This window comes from Medicago sativa, chromosome 6, assembly GCF_051527215.1.
Source record: "Medicago sativa cultivar Bolivia chromosome 6, Bolivia_mono, whole genome shotgun sequence".
NCBI lineage: Eukaryota > Viridiplantae > Streptophyta > Magnoliopsida > Fabales > Fabaceae > Medicago > Medicago sativa.
The window spans coordinates 10,382,501-10,404,461 of NC_140754.1; the positions used below are offsets into that span (position 1 = coordinate 10,382,501).

The following is a 21,961-nucleotide window of genomic DNA, read 5'->3' on the forward strand; positions in this document are numbered from 1 at the left end:
AGGCTACTTTTCTAGCTAACAGAGCAAAATTAATGGCTTCTTTATCATCCACTTCAGATCCTAAAGAATTTTTAGAAAAATTACAAGAGGCAATGTCCACTGTTTCAGGAAGTGACAGTGAATCAGCTAACGGAGAACAGTTGCAAGAAAATGAAGATGATTGCTACGGAATTATTGATTAAAGGTGACAAAAATTATTGGTGCGCAAATTACTATTCGCTTTATTAAAAGAAGATTAAAAGCCGTTTTGGCATCTTGTAATAATTACAGGTCATGTTGACCATTATGTTTTACTGTTTGGCCTTAAAGCTTTGTCGACCACTCTTTTTACTTTTGCTTTCGGCCAGTTGTCTTTGTCGGCCATGTATTTTATTTTAAATCCGGTGTATAATTTTGAAGTCCGAACTTCACTCTATCCTATAAGTAGGCAAGCCTTTCATCTGTGAAGGCATTCGAAGTTTGTAAGCAAAAATTCCTCTGCAAGCATTCTTAGATCCCTGAGCTTTGAAACTCTTGTAAGTCTTAAGCTTTTATCATAAATAAAATCTTGTTTATAAGTTTTAGTATTCATATCTTTAATTTTGTACCTAGAAATTATTTTAGTTTTCATATAGAAACCAATTCTCTGATTACAAGCATAACCCACATGCATATTACTATTCTAATTTTCTCCGACGAACAAAGAATAGTATCTTATTTAACTTTTCCGCATCATATTATATATATATATATATATATATATATATATATATATATATATATATATATATATATATATATATATATATATATATATATATATATATATATATGGGGTTTGCTAGGATACACCCACTAGTTTTTATTAAGGTGTGTTTTAGCAAAGATATAACTAAAAAGTTGTTAAATACACCTTAAGGTGAATGTTGCTAAAACGCACCTTCTAAAAAATAAGTGGGTGTATGTTAGCAACTCCTATAGGGATTTGCTAGAACACACCCACTAGTTTATATGTGGGAGTGTTTTAGCAAGCTACACCTTAAGGTGTATTTAACTACTTTTTAATTATAACTTGCTAAAACACACCTTCTAAAAAATAAGTGGGTGTATCCTAGCAAATGCCTATAGGAGTTGCTAACATACACCCACTTATTTTTTTAGAAGGTGTGTTTTAGCAACATTCACCTTAAGGTGTATTTTACAACTTTTTAGTTATATCTTTGCTAAAACACACCTTAATAAAAACTAGTGGGTGTATCCTAGCAAACCCCTATATATATATATAGACATGTTGCATATGCCTAGAAAAATTGCAAAGACGATTAAATGAAGATAGAATTATAGAAATATTTGAAAAGTAGTAAATGTTGAATGAAATGAAATTACCCGCATTTGTGTATTACAAACCCTGCTATGCTAGTTGCCTGAAGAAGAGCCTCTCTCCAACTTTGCACCAATTCCTTCTCGTTTGAAATTTTGTTCAAAATATTTTGAAAAGATATTCCAAACTCTCCTGTCTGATGACGCACTTCAGATGGTTCTAAATGGTAGAACACTGGCACAACCTTTTGTCCTATCGTTCTATAACACTTCATTATTTTTCTCAATTCATCCAAACACCATCTCGAATTGGCATAATTTTTTGAGAAAACAATTAAAGAAATTTTGGACTCTTCAATTGCACGTAATAATGATGTTGAAATGTGATCACCTCTTTGAAGCTCATTATCATCTTTAAAAACTTTAATTCCAACATTTTGAAGAGCTGCATATAGATGTGAAACGAAGGAAGAACGAGTATCCTCTCTCCCCTGAAACTTATGAACACATCATGAATCCTTACAGATTCTGATATTGGTTCTGGATCTGGTTCCGGATCAGGTTCTGGACCAGAGCCTGGTTCTGGATCCGATCTTTGATCTGATTGCCGCCGCACCCCTATAATGAAAATAAAAGAAAAAAGAGAATCAATAAAATAAAGATTTGCTTCTTAAAAAAAATAAAAAAAATAAAGATTTGAAAGCACTCAATTCTATTCAATGTGTGGGTTCAAACTAAATTAATGTAATACATTCTCGCAACACCGATGAAGATATTGTTCCCGAGGTAAGATTAGGCATGGATGAGGAAGACTCGGAGTTCTTTTTCTTCACCATTTTGTTGGATGAGAAAGAGTGAATGAAATGTTGAAGGTGTGAAACCTTTGTAACAACGAATTTCAGGACAATTGTTAAAATAATACTAATACTGGAGAGTGAGAAACAAGCATATGTGTCGTCAATTTAAGGTTGTTAGTCAGGTTTAGTTTTAACAGTGGCTGGCTGCGGGACGCCTTAAGGCTTAAGTTTAGTTTCAATCAATGATATGATACTTTTTTTTTTGGTTACCAATGATATGATACTTTAAGAATAAGATACTCTTACTACAAGATAATTCAATGATTAATCCATCTGGTCCCATTCAAAAAATAATGGAGGGTGAGAATAAGATACTCTACATTGTTTGTTGGTACTTTGTGGATATCATCATAATTTTCAAACATATACTATCACTTTTGACATGGTACAATACATCATACAATTTCTGTAAAAAATAATGGAGGGTGAGAATAAGATACTCTACATTATACGTAAAAAAAAAACTAAAACTAATATTTCACGTTTATTAAGAAGTCAATATATTTGTACCAAAAAAAAAAAGTCAATATATAATAATTTAAAGTGCGGTTGTTTTGTCTTCTCCTTGATTATTGGTCATGTAGAAAGTGATATACTTAAACATAAAGATAACTTTTTTTTTGGTTACAAAACATAAAGATAACTTAGTAAAGATAACTTAGTTATCTTTTTATAAAGACTTAATTTATCGGTTAAAAGAATACTGAATTCATGCTTTAGTTTAACTTTTATAAAGTGTTTTTTTTTGAAGGGATAAAGTTTTTCTTTTATAGATTAACTTTTAGGGTTAATTATGTTTTTGGTCCCTACAAAATTGCGACCTTGTAAGTTTAGTGCTTACTTAATTTTAATAACATTTTTAATCCCTACAAAAAAAAAATTAATTATAAATTTAGTCACTACTAAAATAAATTTTGTTTAATTATCCTTAAACTCTTAAATTTTTTAACGATTCTTTTTATACAAGTTTAGAACACTATGAAAGGTTCATTTACTAAAATCTATAATTTTTTAACATGAAATAAATTAAATATGAATTTTTTAAAACGACAAAAATTTAAGATATAAGTAACAAAAATATGGACGTAGAAATCAAATTTTTGCGATATTTTTGTTGGAGGACCTTTTACTAACGTTCTTAACACGCCTGTAAAAAATTGTTGAAAAACTTAAGAGTTTAAGCATAAATTAAACAAATTTGGATTGAGTAAGGATTAATATTGAGTGCAGAAATTTTTTGTAGGGATTAAAAATGCTATTAAAATTAAGTAAGGACTAAACTTACAAGGTCGCAATTTTGTAGGGACCAAAAACATAATTAACCCTAACTTTTATATTGTTAAAAGTATCAAAATAATTTGTTTGACCATCCATAATTTTTTTTTTACCAAAGGACCATCCATAATTAACCTTATTTGTTAATTTAATTGTTTGCATATTTATTAAGCTCTTTTTGTTAATTTTTTTTTTAAGATAAGCTTTTTTCGTTAATATAGGGTACAAAGTGTTTGTCGAGTGCATAAGAGGATGTGAGCTTCAAAGGCGATAGTGTTAATTTAATGTGGGCTTAAAAAGAGTTTAATATTTTTTTTCGACAGTTTTTGTTAACTGAGGATGTGATTCCTTGTTGCGATCGTCTCTACCGTCTCGTGTTCCTCCTCTGTTTTGTCACTGGGAACATATACTTTAACTAGTTAAAATTGTGATAAATCTCTGCCGTCTCTTGTAAACGAGACAGTAGAGAATCAGACCCAAAATCTGTAAAAATTGCGATAAATATGTAAAGTGGCGTGTGACTTTCATCAAATTGATTTTGACCAGACGCAGAAGCTACACAGAGTAGCTTCAACTAGAATCGATTGTGCAAAGCAAGAATCACGTTTTTATATTATTGTCAAACATCACACAAATGCCACAAAATCACGTTTGGAGTAGAAAATTGTGTTTACTGCTTCAAGACGGAGAACCAAACAGGGCTTAGTGTTCTAGTTCTAGATCAAAAATAGTACCATCCTCCTTGTGTATGGATATACAAATTGAACCATACAGGGCATAGTGTTCTAGATCAAAAATACACCGAGACACATATTTTTTTTGTCACAATGCATTACGGGTTTTGTCTACTATGAACAAACGGACACATTAAATGATGCATTGTGCACAAATTAGATTTACCATTAAATTTAGAAGTCATGTGCAATCTTATGGTGTTTGTTCCTTAATAAATTTTTCTTCATGTTCCTTACTAAACTTTTCATCTTCCTCATTGATATTATTAAGGTTTTTTTTTTCTTTAAAATTTATTTTGTAAAAAATCAAAATCAATCTGTCACATGAGTTTTTTTTTTTTTTTTTTTTTTTTTTTTTAAAAAATTTACATTATAAAATATGTTGGAAACCATGGTTGCACAGAATGCTATCTATCAGAGAAACTCTAATTTTTATAGTAGGATCATGGAGCAAAACTCTAATTTTTATTGAAATTTGGAATATATTTGTGCTAGTCTCGATCTAAAAATCTGTGAGATTGCAAAGAAAATATAGTTGGAGAAATCCGCAAATCAGAGTTTCTTTTTGGCAGGCAATCAGCCATATAAACTATCATTCAGGACTAAAGAAGTTTTGCTAAACTAGATTGGTACATGACATGGAAGAATTATAACAGAACAAATTAGAATCTTTCACCACTCTTTGTGAATACAAGTGATTTGCTCAGTCATTGTTTTACCATCTTTCATAGATTCAGTCCACTCGGCTTTTCTTCTTTCTGTTCTGATTGAAGTCATCAGTGGGCTCCTCTTCAGTAAAGAATCTCTTGACAGGGCGTTCATTTTCATCATTACTACAAGCAATTGCTTTCAAATCTGGTACATGATACAGCTCCGTTGTTTTAGAAACCGGTCATCATATACAAGATAAACTGTTGTCTTCTTCACAATGAAATCATTTTCGAAAACAAAAATGACCTCCACTTTGTTACCAGGTTCTAGACTTGATACTACCCTCTGCCCCTCCTCGTCTTCGAAGGAGACTAATGCCTCACTCTTATAGAGCTGAATGGTGGCCTTTGTGTAATTTTTCAATAACATGTTTTTAAGGGCGCCACTAGATGTTACATTATCTGGGGTTGAAGTATAGACAATGAACATCATTGTCTTCAAATTACGCCCTTGCACTTGAGGAACTTCAAATTTCACAGAAGAACCTTCTGAATTATAGGTTAACCAATTCGGATAACTATCACTAGGGAGGAAACAACCACCATTCCCATTGCCATCCATATTCTGGAAAAGTAAAGATCAGATCAAAATTTCATTGACAAGTATATTAATATCACCGTATCATTTATTCAATAATGTCACCACTAGGGAGGATAACTTTCCTCACAAGGTACAAATAAATACTTAAAAACACCATTCCAACCTAAATAGTAGCCAAAGAAGATAATGATAGTGACAAATTTTACTACTCATGTTCCTCTTATGAGCAAGAAGTCTTTGTTGTTAATTTGAAAAAACGATCTGTATAAAAGTTATTTTATGCATGTTAGTTTTGAAAAATGAAAATATTTTATTAGCCAATTGAAATTGACAAATATTTTATTTTCTTCAACAGGTGTATCTTACAAGCATTATACTATGAGACTAGTATCAGAAATATGACCATTAATTACCAGTTACTAACCAAAATTGTCATTTCAATGAATATGTTTTCACAATGTATTTCAGCTATAAATATTCTATCTGCTCTTAACAGTGGCACTTGTTGTGCATCTGTTGAGGATTAATAAAAAAAATTGCTTATAAAAAAACAAGCATTTCAAATATAAATTAGTGATTTAGTATCAATTATGTAAACGTATGCACAATAAGAGAGTATATCTTGAAAAAATTGTAAAGACTATAATTCTTCCACATGCTTGTGTATAGTAAGTTGTCAATGACTGATAGCAAACTGTGAGAATTTGGAAGACAATTTAAATTTAAACATATGTTAGGATTTCAGTATTTTGATTTTTAAGTATTTTACACCTATATCAAATAATTGTATACATTTAAATGTATTATTATAGACTTATACACTAAAGAATTCAAATGTTTGATGCAATACACACATACATATAAAAGGGGACAGAGAGAGAGTATTGCAAACCTGTAAGATTATATCTTTCAGAATATTAGTGGCTTGGCAATTAATTCCAATTTGAATTAAAAGAGACTTCAAGAAATGTTTTGATACTTGGGATGTATAAGTAATCATATTTGATTCATGTGATGTAGCTGCAGTTGGTTGCAACTCCTTAGAATTTTTGGCATACAAGGCATCCAAAATTATTGCTGCATCATGAGAAAGTTGAAGTTCTGAGCTGCACTCCACCCAGAGACTTCGAAGACTCGGAAGACACTGGGAAATCGATGCTAGTTCGTGGGAACTACTATGTGGTACATCTAAAGGAACAAGAGATGACATGATGTTAGATGTTTGAAATGGGGTTGGGAGATTATTTGTTGGTGACATCCAAGACCAAATGATAGATGGAAACACATCACGAGAAAATCCTTCATAGCCGCACAAAGAGATGTATCCAATGCTTTTTGACCTTACTACTGAAAAGGGTACTCTTTTTATTGCAGTGTTGTGTGCAAGCAAAGTGGTTAAAGATTCCATCTGTTCTATGTCCTCTTCCAACTTGTCAATCATTATACACCCTGAAAGAATGAGTGTTTTCAGAGATTTCAAGTTATAGATGCTTCTTGGAAGGCTACGAAGGCTAACACAATCTTCAAAATCTATTAGAAGTATTTCACTGAGATCTCCAATGGTAGGAGAAACTTCGGTCAACATTGGACAATCTTTGAGTACTAGCTTTTCAAGATTAGGCAAATATGAAAAGTCCGGGGTGTGTGTTAGATAATGAGAATGACTAAGATTGAGAATTTTCAGCTTCTCCAGCCTCTGCAAAAATAGAAATTTTATTGAGGAAATATGGGGAAGAATACCATTTGATTGTTTCGGTATAATACCACTTGCACTGAATTATATCCTTCATTAATAAAATATTTCTCTTTGCCATTCAAAAAAAGAAAAGAAAGAAAAAGACTAACAGACACAAAGATGAAACTAAGTCAAAAGTACCATAATACAAAATAAAATAGTATTACAATTTAAAACTGAGAGTCGTAATTTCAATTTCATGCATAAATATGAAAACTTAAACAACAAATGAAGTATAAAAAAATTGAAATCAAAATGTATACCTGGGTCTCTTTCCACACAAGGTTGAGATTACTATTTTCTAACTCAATAGAAACTAAATTTCCTTGATAAAAGTTTGTAGGTATGCATCTTAAAGGAAATCCATTCCAACTCAGCCATTTCAGTTTCCTTGAAAGATATTCAAAATCACCATGAAGTTGCACACCAGCAAGTTGAAGCAATCTGAGTTTTCTCATCTTCTGAAAGGCTTTAGTACTAAAACATTTTGCATCACCACTTGGTAACTTCAAAGCCAGTCCCTCGACAGATTTTGTTCCCTGTGAAACATAATGGACCAAAAAGTTCAACATGCACAACTTACAGATACAAGGATGACGACTAAACCAATCATTTGTTTGTAGAAATCAGAACCAGAAAATGGTTCAGAATGAAACTAATCTTCAAATCAAACAAACTAAGTTTCAAAGTTCTTGTGATAAATGGATTCATAAGTGTTTGTTTCAATTCGTTAAGCTTTAAATATTTTAAATCCAGAACTAATAAAAGGTATATGAAGTTCTTACAGTTTGCGCTGATAATACATCAAGCACATCCTCATGATACCACAACCTGCTACGCTCCTCTGGTTCCTTTCTTGGTGTATCACAAATGATTTCTCTTCCCATATCTCGGAGCAAATCATGCATTCCAAGCCTGTTTTCGTCATCAATAGTTACAAGACTTCGCTCAACAAGGACACTTATTTCATTTTCAGGAAAAAGTCCACAACCACTTAATATATGTATAACATCATTTCGGTCCATCCCAATAAAGAAACAAGTTATATCAAGGAATATCTCTCTCTGGAAATCATCATCCAATCCATCATAGCTTATTTTTAACTTACTTTGCACTTTATTATTGGGAATTCTTTTGAGTTTCTCCAATACACATTTCCATTCTGTTACTTTCCTACCAAACAAATAGCGTCCAAGGACCTCTAAAGCGAGCGGTAATCTCCCACAATACTCAACCACATTTCTAGAAATCTGAGCAAAATCTTCTATGGGACTCACTTGCTTGAATGCATGCCAACTAAAAAGCTCAATTGATTCTGTGTCATCCATTTCTTTCATTGTGTATGTTTTGTCAACCCTACTCCCTCTAAGTATATGCATATCTCTGGTTGTAATGATTATTCTACTACCACAACCAAACCATTCATGACTACCACACAAAGCATCCAGTTGGTCCAATTCATTTACATCATCAAGAACAAGAAGTACTCTTTTGTGGCGAAGTCTATCCCTTAGTATAACTTTTCCGGAATCAATGTTTTGTATTTTGGTCGGGGTTCCTTTGAAGATATCAAACATAAGTTGTTCTTGTAAATACACTTGTCCCGTAGTTTGCTCCCATACTTCCCTTACATTTGCAAGGAAGCTCCTCCCATCAAAATTGCGACCAATTTCATTATAAATGGCTTTTGCAATGGTTGTTTTACCAATACCCCCCATACCCCACATCCCTATTATTAGAACATTATTTGATTGTTGGACGTGTTGAAGTTGAATTACATCTTGCACTCGAGATTCAACTCCGACAGGATTATCAACAACGAACAAGTCGGTCTTGTCAAGCATACGAGTAACTTTTTCAACAATATCCTTTATATTCTCACTTTCATTCCTATAAAAAAAAAACCAAAGAAAAAGATAAATATAAACACAACGAAGAATGAAGAATCTCAAAGCAATAACCAAAATTACCTGGAATTTAGAACTATAAATCCTGCAAGGTCGGCTGCCTCACGAAGCAATGCTCTCCAACACGGTTCCAAATTCAAAAACTCATTTGAAATTTTATTCAAGAGACTTTGAAATGCTTTTCCAAACTCGCCTTTCTGATGACGTACCTCAGATGGAGCTACGTTGTAGAATATTGGCAAAACCACCTGCCCTATGGTCCTGTGACACTCCATTATCTTGACCAACTCATTTAGACACCACTGTGAATTTGCATAATTTATTGAAAAAACAATCACAGCAATTTGAGACTTTTCAATTGCTTTCAGTAGTGCTTCAGAAATATGATCTCCTCTTATAAGCGAATCGTCGTCCCTGAAAATGTTGATTCCGGCATTTTGAAGAGAAGCATAGAGATGTGAGGTGAAGGACGCACGGGTATCTTCTCCTCTAAAACTTAAGAACACTTCATAGCTCCTCGCTGCTTTCACTGAAGCATAAGTCCAAATTGCACAATCCAAAAACTAGAGGGGTTAAAACTGCAGTTAAGTAGCCTATTATGAAAAGCGATAGTAATTGTACCTATCCAACGAAGTTTGACCCTCTCGAGAATTTCTATGGCAACATGAAACCCACTAGCTTTTTCCGCCTCGTCCAGCTCTGTTGGGGGCATATTGATTGATGAGCAAATGGCTGTTGCTTTTGCTTTTGCTTATGCTTGTTTGACGATCAGAAAAACCAGAATATGGAATACAACACACACCTTCCATACCATATAGTCCATCCCATCTCAATTATAAAAAAAAAAAAAGTTTACTTTTGAAATACATAACCCCACATATCATATATTATCTTTCATCCTTGCATGATTTTTTGTTTGTTTTTGATCCGTAATTGATATAATTTTGACATGTTATTAAAAGGTTAATAGACATCATACCAACCCACTAATATCTGCTTCAACTTTTGACTATCTACAATAAAGTATGTGTTGATCTCCGACCAAAAGAAAAGGTAGGTTAGGTGATGATTACTGTTTGTTCTTTTCTCTTTTAAATAGTGAATAGAAAAATATAAATATATTTACCAAAAAGGAAGAGAACGACTTTGAATACAATCCAATGTATCAGATCTACAGTAAACGTCAATAATAGTACTATAAAAATTGTATTGGAGTTTTGATTATGGTGTTTGATTATGTCATGACCGTATCTAAGACAGCGAGAGGAGGACGAAGGCTTAAAAAATAATTTTAAAGCTGAAACAACAAGCAATGCTTAAATTCTAAAATGATATGTCGGCTGTTGATGCAAATGATATTTTTTCTGAATTGAAAGTGTTGGAAACATCTTTGCCAAATGTGTTGACATCAACATTTGAATTTATTGAGTATATCAAAGCCAATTTTTTTTTTTTTGAGAATCAAAAATGGATTATATAAACAACGGCAGTGATTCCTCTTTAGTATAAGGTGTACTCAAGAAGTCACTCCAAAATTACAAGTTGTCAGTGTATAAAACAAATAACAAAGGTCAGTCGATACCAGACACTGTAACAGGTCCGACCACCATCTTTGAGTACCAAAAACAAAAGTGGCATTATTAACCTTTGGCCACCACAAAGAATTAAATTTAACCTTTTCCAACAATTCTATCATGGACATATGAACATTATTGAAGAGCCTGTTGTTACGTTCATTCCATAAAATCCACACACACAATAACCAAAGGAGTTGAATAAAAGATCGTCGGGTCCTCGATGTTCCTAAAGCATTTGTAAACTGAAAGAAATGATCATGAACATTATACAGATCAGCTCCTGAAACACCAAGTCAATTCCTAACGTGCTGCCATAATGCACCAAAAGTCAGATGAGAAGCAGATTCGTCGTTTCCACACCCCGCCACACAGTAACTGGCCGCAGATTGAATGATGCCACGCCGTAACAGGTTGTTTTTTGTTGGCAGCTTGTCCCTCAGCAACCTCCAGGCTAGAATAGAAACCTTCAAAAGTACCTGCTTATGCCAAACAAGATCTCCTATGTCGGCACATATAGGATCCACCTGAGTAGTGAGGATTTGATATGCTCCGCGTATGGTGTAACCCCCCTCAATGTCAGGGAGCCACTGCCACCTGTCAGAAACATCAGACTGCACAACAAAATTATAAAGTAAATGGTGACACTCGCCTAACAACTCTTCCTCCCACTCCCACAACTGTCTCCTCCAACTCCACGCTTCTCCCCCAACCTCCCATCCAAGAGAGAACATCTCAGCCATCGTACTGAACTTATTCAACGATAAATCAAATAAGCGTCTAAAACGGCGACACAAAGGAACATCTCCTATCCACCTATCCTGCCAAAATAAAGTATTAGTTCCTTCCCCTGCCTTTCTATTCACCCTGTCAGCAAACCAACCCCCCCCCCCCCCAATCGTTCCCTACTCCATCCATAATCTTCGCTATCCCCCTCCACCAAGTAGAAACACTCCGGCCCCCAACCTCCAACCGCCCTGTCTCATCACCATACCTCGCCACCAAGACCCTATACCATAAACCACCTTTATCTACCAACAACCGCCAGCACAATTTTCCTAACAAAGCAAGATTAAATTCCTTCAACTGCCTCACCCTCAAATCCTCATTCTCCTTTCGGACACAAATAGAGCTCCAAGTGACGATCCAGGAAATTTTCCTGTTATCCTCACTCCCTCCCCAAAAAAAATTTAAAAAATAAATTCAATGGAAGAGATTATACCTGACGGAGCTTTGAAAAAGGAAAGAGCGTAGACAGGCAGAGAGGTCAGGACAAACTTGAGAAGAACCAATCGGCCCCCAAAAGAAAGAAAACGACTTTCCCAACCCCGTAATCTAGCTTTAATGGTATTCAAAACAGGGTCCCAAAATGCCAGTCTCCTAGGGTCACACCCAATCGATAAACCCACATACATGAACGGAACCTTACCAACCTTACAATGCAGAATAGAAGCCGCCTCAATATTCAACAAAGAATCCGCAATATTAACTCCAACCAGACAACTCTTATGAAAGTTCACTTTTAAACCAGACATCACTGCAAACAAGGACAAAACCACGCGTAATGCTCGCATATTTGCCCAACTCTTGACACCTACTAGCAACGTGTCGTCAACAAACTGGAGATGGGAGACCACCACTGAGTTTGCGTGACCCACCCTATAGCTTGTGAATAAATTATTCTCCACCATTGCTTTCAACATGACATTCAGCCCCTCAGCCGCCAATAGATAAAGGAACGGCGAGAGAGGGTCGCCTTAGCGCAGACCCCTCTTTAACAGAAACTTATCTGTAGGACCGAAGCAGTTGTTGTTGTCACACAATCTTTTATCCACTTTCTCCATAATACTGGGAACGACATTTTACTCATAACCGCATCCAGATACCCCCAATCCACCGAGTCATAAGCTTTCGCAAAATCAACCTTAAAGAGCATCAATTCCTTCTTGGATTTTCTGGCTTCATCTACCATCTCATTAGCTATAAGGATTCCGTCAAGTATCTGTCTATTTTTGACAAAAGCCGTCTGTTATCAAAGCCAAATATTATTATCCAAATGTTTCAATTGGTTATCGAATTCCCTTAACATGCAGGTGACTGTTACATTTGTAGAAAAAGATTTTCAAAGTTAAATTTAATGAAAAACTATAGACCCTTGATGTCACAAAAAGATTGAATGAACTAGTCATTTTATGTATTGAGAAAGATATGATTGAACATATTGATATAGACACAATTTTACAATTATTTTTCTTCTTTCTTCAAAGATTACGCCTAGTTTGACTTATCCCCATGGCCACATGCTTGTTTCGTTGAACCCGCGGAGATTGGTACCGTCGTAGGATTCCCAATCTGCTCCTCAGTCCCAATCTCTTGAAAGCGTCATGGTACAAAATGTCTGCAGAGCTGCCTTCGTCTATCAAGCATCTAGTGACATCATGGCCTCGAATGCCCACAATGACAACGAGTGGTAGCTCTTCGTTGGGTACCCCGCTCACTTTCTCGATGTCTTTAAAACCTAACGGATGTATCTTCTTTGCCCCTTTTGGAGGTGTTGTATGTACTGTCCCTAGTTCAGCTACCTTCATTTTGGTTGACTCCCTCGGTTCTTACATTGACTTTGAGTTAGTTTTGTACCAAGACTGCATTTTATGACAATGCACCTCCTTGAATTTCATGTTATTGCTTTTTAGCTAGGTTCTGTTTACTATATTTTCCTTTAGTTCTATGCGTCCCATAGCCATTAAAATTTTACCTAGGGGGTTAATCAAATAAAAAGGGTGTGAATATATTATCCGCCTTATAGGTATGCTGTTAATGCTGATTAGAAACACTCTTATTTGTATTTCTCTTGATGCCTGTGGACAAGCATTGGGTTCATTACCAATAGATATAGTAATGAAGAGAACAACAACAGGTGAAGGCACCATAAAAGGTATCCAGGCACCATAAACAATTGATTTTTACCGGCTTTTCTCTCTTTGTAATTAATTTTGATTAAAACCTAGTCTTAGTATTATTGAATGAAACATGTATGTTGATTTCTTTACTTGGTGGTTTGGGGTATTTGGAGTGAAATAATTAGAATTTAGTGAAAGGGTTTAACTATTAGAGAGGTGTACTTAGTAATAAGCCCATCAAGCCCAAAACTCACCACACCAAACCTCACTTGTATCTATTTCTTATTTTCTTATAAACAAAGAGAAAAGTCAACAAAAAAGAAAAGAAAAGAAAGAAAGAAAGAGAGAGAGAGAGTGAGAAACGTGAGAAAGAAAGGAAAAAATAAGCGGAAGAAATTCAATCTCCCTTAAATTGATTCAAGCTGCATGCGGAACCCAATATTTCGAATCCCAATTTCCATTATAAATCATTGTTAAGAGATGGGTAAAAGAAGAGCAACGATATTTAGGGTTTATGAAAGAAGATGAAGAAATTAGGGAGAAGGATAAGAGCTTATTGGAGTAAATGATAGGAGAAAAGTCAAGTAGGAGTAGCTTTGTCATCATCATTTAGAGGCGAGTTTCCTCTTTTCCCTCATTCACTCATGCATAAACTTATAGAATATAATTTTGGGTTTATGGGTTTAAAATTTGAAGTGGAAAACTTTGGGTTCATGATGCATGCATAATGGATTTAAGAATAAGAATGATGTTGCATGTTTAGATTGTGAAAACTACTTTAATCAATCATATTTGAGTGAAAATAATGTTTAAATTACATTATTGATTGCTGTTTTATGAGAATATTTGAAGAGGAATGTCAAATTTTAAATTGAATGTCATAGTTTGTTGATTTTGGCTGTTTGGTATGCTTATACAACCATCTTTGAACTGCTGAACCGTTTTACCATAAAATCTGTTTTTAACAGCTAGAATCACATAGAAAATAAGGGAATTAGCTTTCGATGTCTTCACAAGAAATATAGTCTTAGATGTTAGCTATTCCCTAGTTTTGGTCCCATCTAAATTGGTGTTATGTAGGATGATTTATGACTAAAATACCGGGCATGTATCATTCAAATTATAATATAGTTAATGAGATGAATGTTGTAAAGAAATTAAGTTTTGGATACTTAAGGCTTGTATTGATATGATTGGAAATTATTGACATTAGTATTGTAATGTAAGTTATTTCATAAAGAACAAAAGAAATAACTACTTAAACAGCGGAAACGTAAATTAAAGGATCAAGACATACCTCCAGCCATTGCTCTTGTTTGAAGAAGTTGAGGCTCTTCTAAACCTTCCACAATCTCACTTTGATGGTGCAAGTCTTCTTAATAGAGATGTTAGGCTTAGGGAACCAAAACAAATGAAGTGCACTCCTTTATATAACTTCTGCCATCAAGAAGTTACTGAACGTGCAAAACAAAACTGCTCCTCCACTCACTCATAATGGGCAGTTACTAAATTTAAGGGAAAGAATAAAGACCATTTTCTGATTAATGGGTAATTACCACTATGTGCACTTAGTGGGTAATTACCACTTATTTATTTAAATAAATAAATAACTTAATTAGGGAAAAATCCAACATTCTCTCACTTGGTCGACATATTCTTTCACTTACAATAATAAGAAACAAAAACACACGGATCCACTACAAGAAAAACTGCATTTTGCGACTTTTAAAAACGCTGATTGCGACTGTTAGAAGGGTCGCAAATGTACATTTGCGACTGTTCCCCAACAGTCACGTTTGTTGGGGTCGCAACTGTCTTTTGCGACCCTTCGTGGAACAGCCGCTCCAACTACCGCAAAAGGTGTTGCGACAGTTCCCAACAGTCGCAAATGAAGAGTTTTCACTTGGTTTTGAAGGGGCTTGCGACCCTTCACAACAGTCGCAAATGTTAAATTTTTTTAAAAAAAAATGGTTTTGAAGGGGCTTGCGACCCTTCACCAACAGTCGCAAATGTTGAATTTTTTTAAAAAAAAAATGGTTTTGAAGGGGCTTGCTACCCTTCACCAACAGTCGCAAATGTTAAGTTTTTTTAAAAATAAAATAAAATTGAATGGGGCAGTTTTTGTTGCCAATTTAAATAAATATATTATTAAATACTTAAAATACATAAATATATAACTAAAAATATCAAAATCTCATTCATATAATTCTTTCAAGAGTAACAATCAAAACAATAGATAAAGTACATAGTTTAAACATTGAAAAACCAATACACTAGTGGGTAATCATTCAAAATAATATTACCAAAAATTAGATTAAGTAATATTCCTAAATATTGTTGGCCGGAAAAGTTGAAGAGCCTCATTACAATAGATATATCTGACTGCACAAACACGATCCATGCACTTCTATCGGTACCGCATCTGCTGCTATCCTCAACAACAGACTGAAACTTTGGTGTAAGCATAGGCATCAAGAACAGAGAAATATGACCCTAAGATATTTAAATATGATTAACTATAGCAGACTCTAAGACATTAACCATCTGAAAGACAAATGAAAGATATGCTCACCTCAGGCTTAAGATCTCTGTGCACCACACCCTGAAGATGACAAAATGCAACAACATTTAGTATTTGTACCATGACAGCCTTGGCATCATCTTCTGAGTATTTCCCTCCTCTGAAGAAGCAATAAATCATGTGGCTAGTAAGTGGCAAGGTGCAATTACTAAGTCAAATTTTATTATTGAAATAACGCCGCTAACGCGGCTATGATGGCCGCTGCTCACTTCTGGGGTGAGACGGTGCATGTGGGGGAGGTCACCCACGGCACTGCGCCGATAGCGGCTCTATTTCATGCTATTGACAACATAATAATTACCTTGACAGTATCATGTCTAATAGCTCTCCCCCTTCACATAACCTGAAACGTCGATAGTATTCAGTTAATTATGAATATGCTATATAAACAAAAAATTCTCACAAGCAGCAAGCATTCAAATCAACAAATAAATGTTAAACCTAATAAATCACCTTGGTGTCACTACATACATTTCTTATCACCTTTTCACATTACGATAGAGTAAATACTCATTCTACACCAGCAAAACGAATAACAAGGAATTCCATTGGCAGTTAGACACAAACTCCAGCACAATACCTTAAGAAAAAAAATAAATAACATGGACTAAAATTTAGAAATATTATCTCACCTTTTCAGAGACAAGTGTACTTAACCATTATAGAGAAATGGGGTCAGTCCAGTCACTATTTGAAGGAACAATGAGTACAAATCAAATACTAATATAAAGAGTAAAATTCACACGGCAACCCATTTATCTAGAGCTTTCTTATGAGTACAAATCAGAAACGAAAACAACACTTTTTTTGATAAACTTCTAAACTTTCAGCCGTTTTCCCACCACACAAGTTCTATAACTTACATTCAATTATTTCATAGAGAAATAGCTTTATACATAAGCACTTATATGAATAATGTTTATGCTATAAGCTCTTAATTAAGTTTTGTTTATTCAAACAGAACTCTAATAGCTCCTAATTTTTTTTTAGTAATATTAGTTTTTCATATCAATAAGCATTATCCTGTTAACATGTGCCAATATGAATCAAAACTCTATATATGCCTACAGAAAAGAGAACTAAGCACTCATTTAACATAAGATTTTGAAATGATATTTTAGTTAGTGAAGTACTAAACAGCACCTAGAAGTACCAAACAGCACCTACATCAGAAACAACATGAAAGGGAACGAACATCCAAAAAACTCAAAGAGACCTACGGCTGAAACAGAACAGTATGAAATGCATCAACAATGTTTCTTCTTCTAATTTATTCAAACAAGGTTTCTTCTGAACCATTAAGTCACACCATAACAATTGATCAAACTAATGAGCAGCTAAGGTTAAAGTTGACCTAAAACAAAACAGTTTTAACTTGCTTACCTCGTCAGTCATATACTTGATCTTCTCAATTGTATTATTACTCCAAGCTACATGGAATCAAATATCTCCTTGTAACAAATTATCCACAATGAATAACTTTCTATACCTCAACACCAAACCACTAAAATGTTATCATATCAACCACTAAACATATTCATAGGTTGTTTGTGGCCTGAACTAGAAAAATAGACAGTTAGGTTCTGTAAGTAGCAGGCAAGTAAGTCTAGACTGTCTAACCTGTTTATTAGTTTTTTTTTTGTACTTGTTATTCAGCTTCATAATCCCCCATGAAGGACCACAATTAGTGGATCACATGTGTTGCTTTTCTTAGTTTTTGATGACACAAATATAGATTCATAAGGTTTACAAGAACCTGAAATTGACATAAAAAATGGAAATGAAAATCAAATTTTCAGGAAAATTTCAGTTTAACTCAACTCAGCCACCGATTTTATAATATAAGGCACAATCAAGATCATCTGAATTCAATAATGATTCTGTATTCACTGTTTTTTCTTGCAGGTATAGTGATACTTAAGCATGCTATCTATTAACACAAAAGCTTACCAATTCTACACAAGCTTATGATTCTTTTCTTTTTTCTTTCTAAATTTCCATTAACCAACAGTACTTTTCTTTATCATCTTCATGCAACAATACTTTTATTTTCTCACTACCTTAGGAACTACAAAGGGACAGCAGGATAAATAAATTTCTTATATGCCACACTAAACAACTGTACCCATCCAAGAAACATTAACTTGTGGGGTTTCTTCTTAAGTGGTTAATTGGTTCTGTAGCAGAACAATAACAGATACCAAGCCCCACATAATGCCATTGATTGTTTACTCCCACAATTTGTGATGATCAGGAAATAAGAGGTGCATTATGATAAATTTGTGCATTTAGTCAATGTGTGGCCATCAGAAAGCCATGGATCACTAAGGATACTTGAAAAGTAAAGCCCGGGAAAGCCATCATCGTCCGCACTCAACACAACTGGTATCTTTAAAAAATAATACAAAAAAGTTACAATTACTTCATTGAGTTTAAGACAAAAACAAATCAGTCATTATGTAAAAAATGAAATTACCATACTCGTTTTATAGCTTATTTGGAAAATATAGTTTAGCGAAGAGTTCAGATGTTGGGTCTTGATGCTGCTTCAGTCATACGAGAAGTTGAAAAAGCATATTTCCAAGCAAACTATTATTTGGGTTTCAAACATCTACTAGGTTTCAAAAGCTAGAATCCTTGAGGACAATACAAACAGCCTCATGAACATGATACTAGACATGAGACCAAGTATGGTGCACATCAAATTCAATGTCATCTATGAAAATTGAAACTAGGAATCAGATAAGAGGACAAATAAAATATGCAATCCCAATAAGACGAAATTGTGAAGTTTCCTAACCAGACCAAATCACCAAACCCTCATTCAATTGTTATAGAAAAAGCATTACCGTTTCAATCACAATAAAGATATGTTCTAGAAACAAAAAAATCGTATGCAAAACATAGACATATATAACAAAACCATATTCAACATTTAAATTTTCTAGATCATTACCGTAAAAAAAAATCTATAGATCATGTTGTTAAGCATATGATAAAGTAGAAATTTGTACTCTTAAGCCTTAATTAATTAATTAATTAATATGAGCATATAGAAATACGCAAGAGTAACAATAGATAACAAAGCTCCATGGCAATTGTTTGGATTAAAGTTAAACTGGTTGTAAAAAAAGGTTACCACATCATGAACTTTTGCAGATTGATAGAGTTTCACATCCTTAGGCCAATCAATTCTATGAAGTGAATTTGTAGCAGAATGGGCTCCAGAATCAACTGAGCTTCTTGCTGATAAAAATACAAGAAAATTTCCATCTGGGCTGGTAGAAATTTCATGTATTAGAATCAAATGTACAAATCATATTGCCACCCCTATTACTAATCATATTACTAATTTCCATTTGTGGATCATCAGTTAGTGTAGCTATGTGATACTATAATCTGTTGGGCGAGTTATATATATAAGTCATAGCATATATAGTGCTTAAAAAAGCATAATAGAAACTGAGATAGTGTTTCATTGATCTAGCATTAGAGAACGAGTGAGTGAAGAGCATAGGCTCAAAAACTAAGAGAAAGTCTTGTACCTCAGTAAGTCTTGTACCTCAGAAATTCTTTGATCACAATTGTTCCTGCATATGCAAAATACCAAATATAGCTAAATATTACTTGCAGAACGTTACTTGATTATTTCTATAGCATTTCTAGCCTTTGAATGTATTGTACGGTGTTAGAAACAGTGAGAACAAACAAACCAAAGTTAATATCCTTTTCATAATTGAGAAACATTAAGATTCTTGGCAAATGCTCAATGTGTCAGATAGCTATGACTAATGAGGATGTGAGCAGTATACCTTAAGAATAGTAACAGAGCTGATGTGTGGATGACAATGACACCTAACTGCGAAACCGAAATGCACAAACTGAAATAACGCAAGTAAAACTCAAATCAAAGAATCACACAGGATTCAAAAATAAAGAAATTAACAAAAAAAAAAACACTCAAATCAATAGAAAATGCAGATAAAATTAAAAATAAAATTCTTAGTTAAACAAAAGAATTATAACTGAAAAGGAAGAAGTGGTGAATTGGGAGTGAAGTTATAACCTGGAAAAAGGAAGAGGTGAAGAAAGGAACGGTGAGGAATTGAACAAAGCTTTGAGGTGGAACCCAGCAGTGAAACCAAATTGCACTAAACTGAGAAATTAACAAAATCAACCTATAACAAAAATAATCACTGAAATCAACAAAAAAAAAACTAAGAATTCTTTAAAAAAACAAAGATTCACCACCGTTTGAGTGAGATTGAGTTTCGATTGAGTGAGTGAGAAGATTCTGAGATTGAGTGAGTGAGTTGAGCACCGATTGACATTGAGTGAGTTCCGTTTGAGGACCGATTCTTGTGATTCAGAGTTAAGTTAGGTTTTCCAAGACTTAGAATCATTCAGTCACTAACAAATTTAGGAGAAATGAATGTCAAAATCATGAAAATAGGTTGGTAGGCTTAAATCAATAACCAAAATGCATTGACACTAAAAATATTCAGACAACATAAACAAGAACTAGAAAATATATTGTCAGTGCTGATAAATCATTCAAAATATTCAATCTAACAACTCAGATATATCATTAAATCAACAAGTGTGAACTTCAGAGAGAGAGACGAACCTGTGTACAAGATTGAGTTCACATTTTAGGTTGGAACCTCAATGGAGCGGTTCAGAGTTCAGATCTGTATTGGAGTTTAAGTGAAGCGGTGGAGATCGATGATAATAGCAACAACCACCGATGAGTTCAAAGAGGAAGATGATACTGTGACCTCCGATGAGTAGAATGACGGCCGAGATGGAGTATGAAACTGAACTTGGCGGAGACGTCGGAGGAGGAAGTGATACTCTCCTAAATATGTTATTGACTGAACGATTGAAAGCTAGGTTAGGTTAGGCATAACAATTGAGTGGATTGAGAGTGAGATGAAAAATTTGGGGGTTAGGTTTAGACAGATTGGAGATTTAGGGGAAAGTAAGATGGAGAAAGCGGGAGATGAAATTACATAGTGAAATGAAAAATTTGGGACAGTAAGAGTGACAAAGCAGGAAGGAATATGGATAACGCACCTTCTAATTATTTTAACAAAGAAAACCTGCGACAGTTGACCCAAACAGTCGCAACAACTGTCGCAAAGATGCACTTTGAGGCAGTTACAAGCCAAGGGTCGCAGATGAAGTGTGGAAAATTGCTGATTTTCTTGTAGTGATCATAGCGACAGGTCCTCTTTAATTGAGTATTATCTTCTATGTATCACAATGTATTATTTCTCTAACCAAATCATATAACTTAACGAATAAACTCATATCATTTATGTTTATTCTGGTTCCAAACTTAATTGATATTTCTCAAAATTAAATGTATACACTTTAGAGATCAAATATGAGAAAATATCATACATAGAGTTTCATAAACTAAAATCGTTCTTACAACGAAAATCAGATATGGGAACCAAGTCCCATACTTTCTACATGATCCTTGAATTTTGACGGCGGCATGCCTTTAGTCAACGGATCAGCAATCATCAATTCAGTGCTAATATGCTCAATAACAATTGTTTGATCTTTAACGCGTTCTCTTATGGCTAAGTACTTAATGTCGATATGCTTACTTCGACTACCACTTTTATTATTCTTAGCCATAAAAACAGCAGCTGAATTGTCACAGTACATCTTTAGTGGTCTAGAAATTGAATCCACAATTTTCAACCCAGAAATGAAACTCTTCATCCATACACCATGTGATGTAGCCTCAAAACAAGATACGAACTCAGCTTCCATTGTGGAAGTGGCGATCAAGGTTTGCTTTGCGCTTTTCCAAGAAACAGCCCTGCCGGCTAAC

General features: G+C 34.2%; 3 protein-coding genes and 1 pseudogene across 13 annotated transcripts in view; all 4 read right to left on the reverse strand.

Moving 5' to 3' along the window:
- LOC146912727 (disease resistance protein RPV1-like) overlaps nt 1-2,418 on the reverse strand; it is a 32,433-nt gene extending 30,015 nt beyond the window's left edge. For 2 of the 3 annotated variants that reach the window (XM_085722227.1, XM_085722228.1), the window contains exon 1: nt 1,366-1,807. In XM_085722227.1, the coding sequence (XP_085578353.1) occupies nt 1,366-1,574 (209 nt within the window). In that variant the 5' untranslated portion in view covers nt 1,575-1,807. Of the gene's footprint in view, nt 1-1,365; nt 1,918-2,050 lie in introns of those variants that run through there. The other variant, XM_085722226.1, reaches the window with a different exon arrangement.
- A 2,305-nt stretch (nt 2,419-4,723) lies between these two features.
- Nucleotides 4,724-9,844, reverse strand: LOC146912728 (disease resistance protein RPV1-like; annotated as a pseudogene). The gene is made up of 6 exons (XR_015016855.1): nt 9,680-9,844; nt 9,122-9,587; nt 7,937-9,041; nt 7,415-7,690; nt 6,309-7,112; nt 4,724-5,440 (listed from the first exon to the last, which is right to left on the reverse strand). The product of XR_015016855.1 is annotated as a disease resistance protein RPV1-like (transcript).
- Nucleotides 9,845-10,928: 1,084 nt separating this feature from the next.
- LOC146912729 (uncharacterized) lies at nt 10,929-12,323 on the reverse strand. Its single transcript, XM_085720775.1, has 2 exons — nt 11,911-12,323; nt 10,929-11,229 (listed from the first exon to the last, which is right to left on the reverse strand). The coding sequence occupies exons 1-2, from the start codon at nt 12,321-12,323 to the stop codon at nt 10,929-10,931; spliced, it is 714 nt and encodes a 237-aa protein (XP_085576901.1).
- A 3,383-nt stretch (nt 12,324-15,706) lies between these two features.
- Nucleotides 15,707-21,328, reverse strand: LOC146912730 (uncharacterized). Of its 8 annotated transcripts, XR_015016862.1 has the most exons (12): nt 21,190-21,328; nt 20,741-20,987; nt 20,365-20,523; nt 20,180-20,269; nt 19,926-19,994; nt 19,659-19,703; nt 19,253-19,391; nt 17,733-17,869; nt 17,497-17,564; nt 16,415-16,456; nt 16,105-16,213; nt 15,842-16,025 (listed from the first exon to the last, which is right to left on the reverse strand). XR_015016862.1 is itself a non-coding variant. In XM_085722230.1 (7 exons), the coding sequence occupies exons 2-7, from the start codon at nt 20,514-20,516 to the stop codon at nt 18,383-18,385; spliced, it is 615 nt and encodes a 204-aa protein (XP_085578356.1). In that variant the 5' UTR covers nt 20,517-20,523; nt 20,741-21,167; the 3' UTR covers nt 18,239-18,382. The 8 variants fall into 8 exon arrangements, 2 of the variants coding, with proteins under 2 accessions (XP_085578356.1, XP_085578357.1); XR_015016858.1 differs by lacking the exon at nt 21,190-21,328 and having other exon boundaries at nt 15,707-15,977; nt 20,741-21,167; XR_015016859.1 differs by lacking the exon at nt 21,190-21,328 and having other exon boundaries at nt 15,707-15,983; nt 20,741-21,167.
- Between the last annotated feature and the right edge of the window lie 633 nt (nt 21,329-21,961).

Bases quoted from the DNA above. Each gene is read 5' to 3' on its own strand.
- LOC146912729 (XM_085720775.1), bottom strand. From the start codon at position 12,323: ATGGTGGAGAATAATTTATTCACAAGCTATAGGGTGGGTCACGCAAAC. The intron at 11,230-11,910 runs GTTTGTCCTGAC...TGTTTCTGACAG, and splicing joins GGCCGATTGGTTCTTCTCAA to GTGGCAGTGGCTCCCTGACA.
- LOC146912730 (XM_085722230.1), bottom strand. From the start codon at position 20,516: ATGATTCTAAGTCTTGGAAAACCTAACTTAACTCTGAATCACAAGAAT. The intron at 20,270-20,364 runs GTGGTGAATCTT...TTAATTTCTCAG, and splicing joins AACTCAATCTCACTCAAACG to TTTAGTGCAATTTGGTTTCA. The intron at 18,503-19,252 runs GTAACCTTTTTT...TATTTTTTAAAG, and splicing joins CTGCAAAAGTTCATGATGTG to ATACCAGTTGTGTTGAGTGC.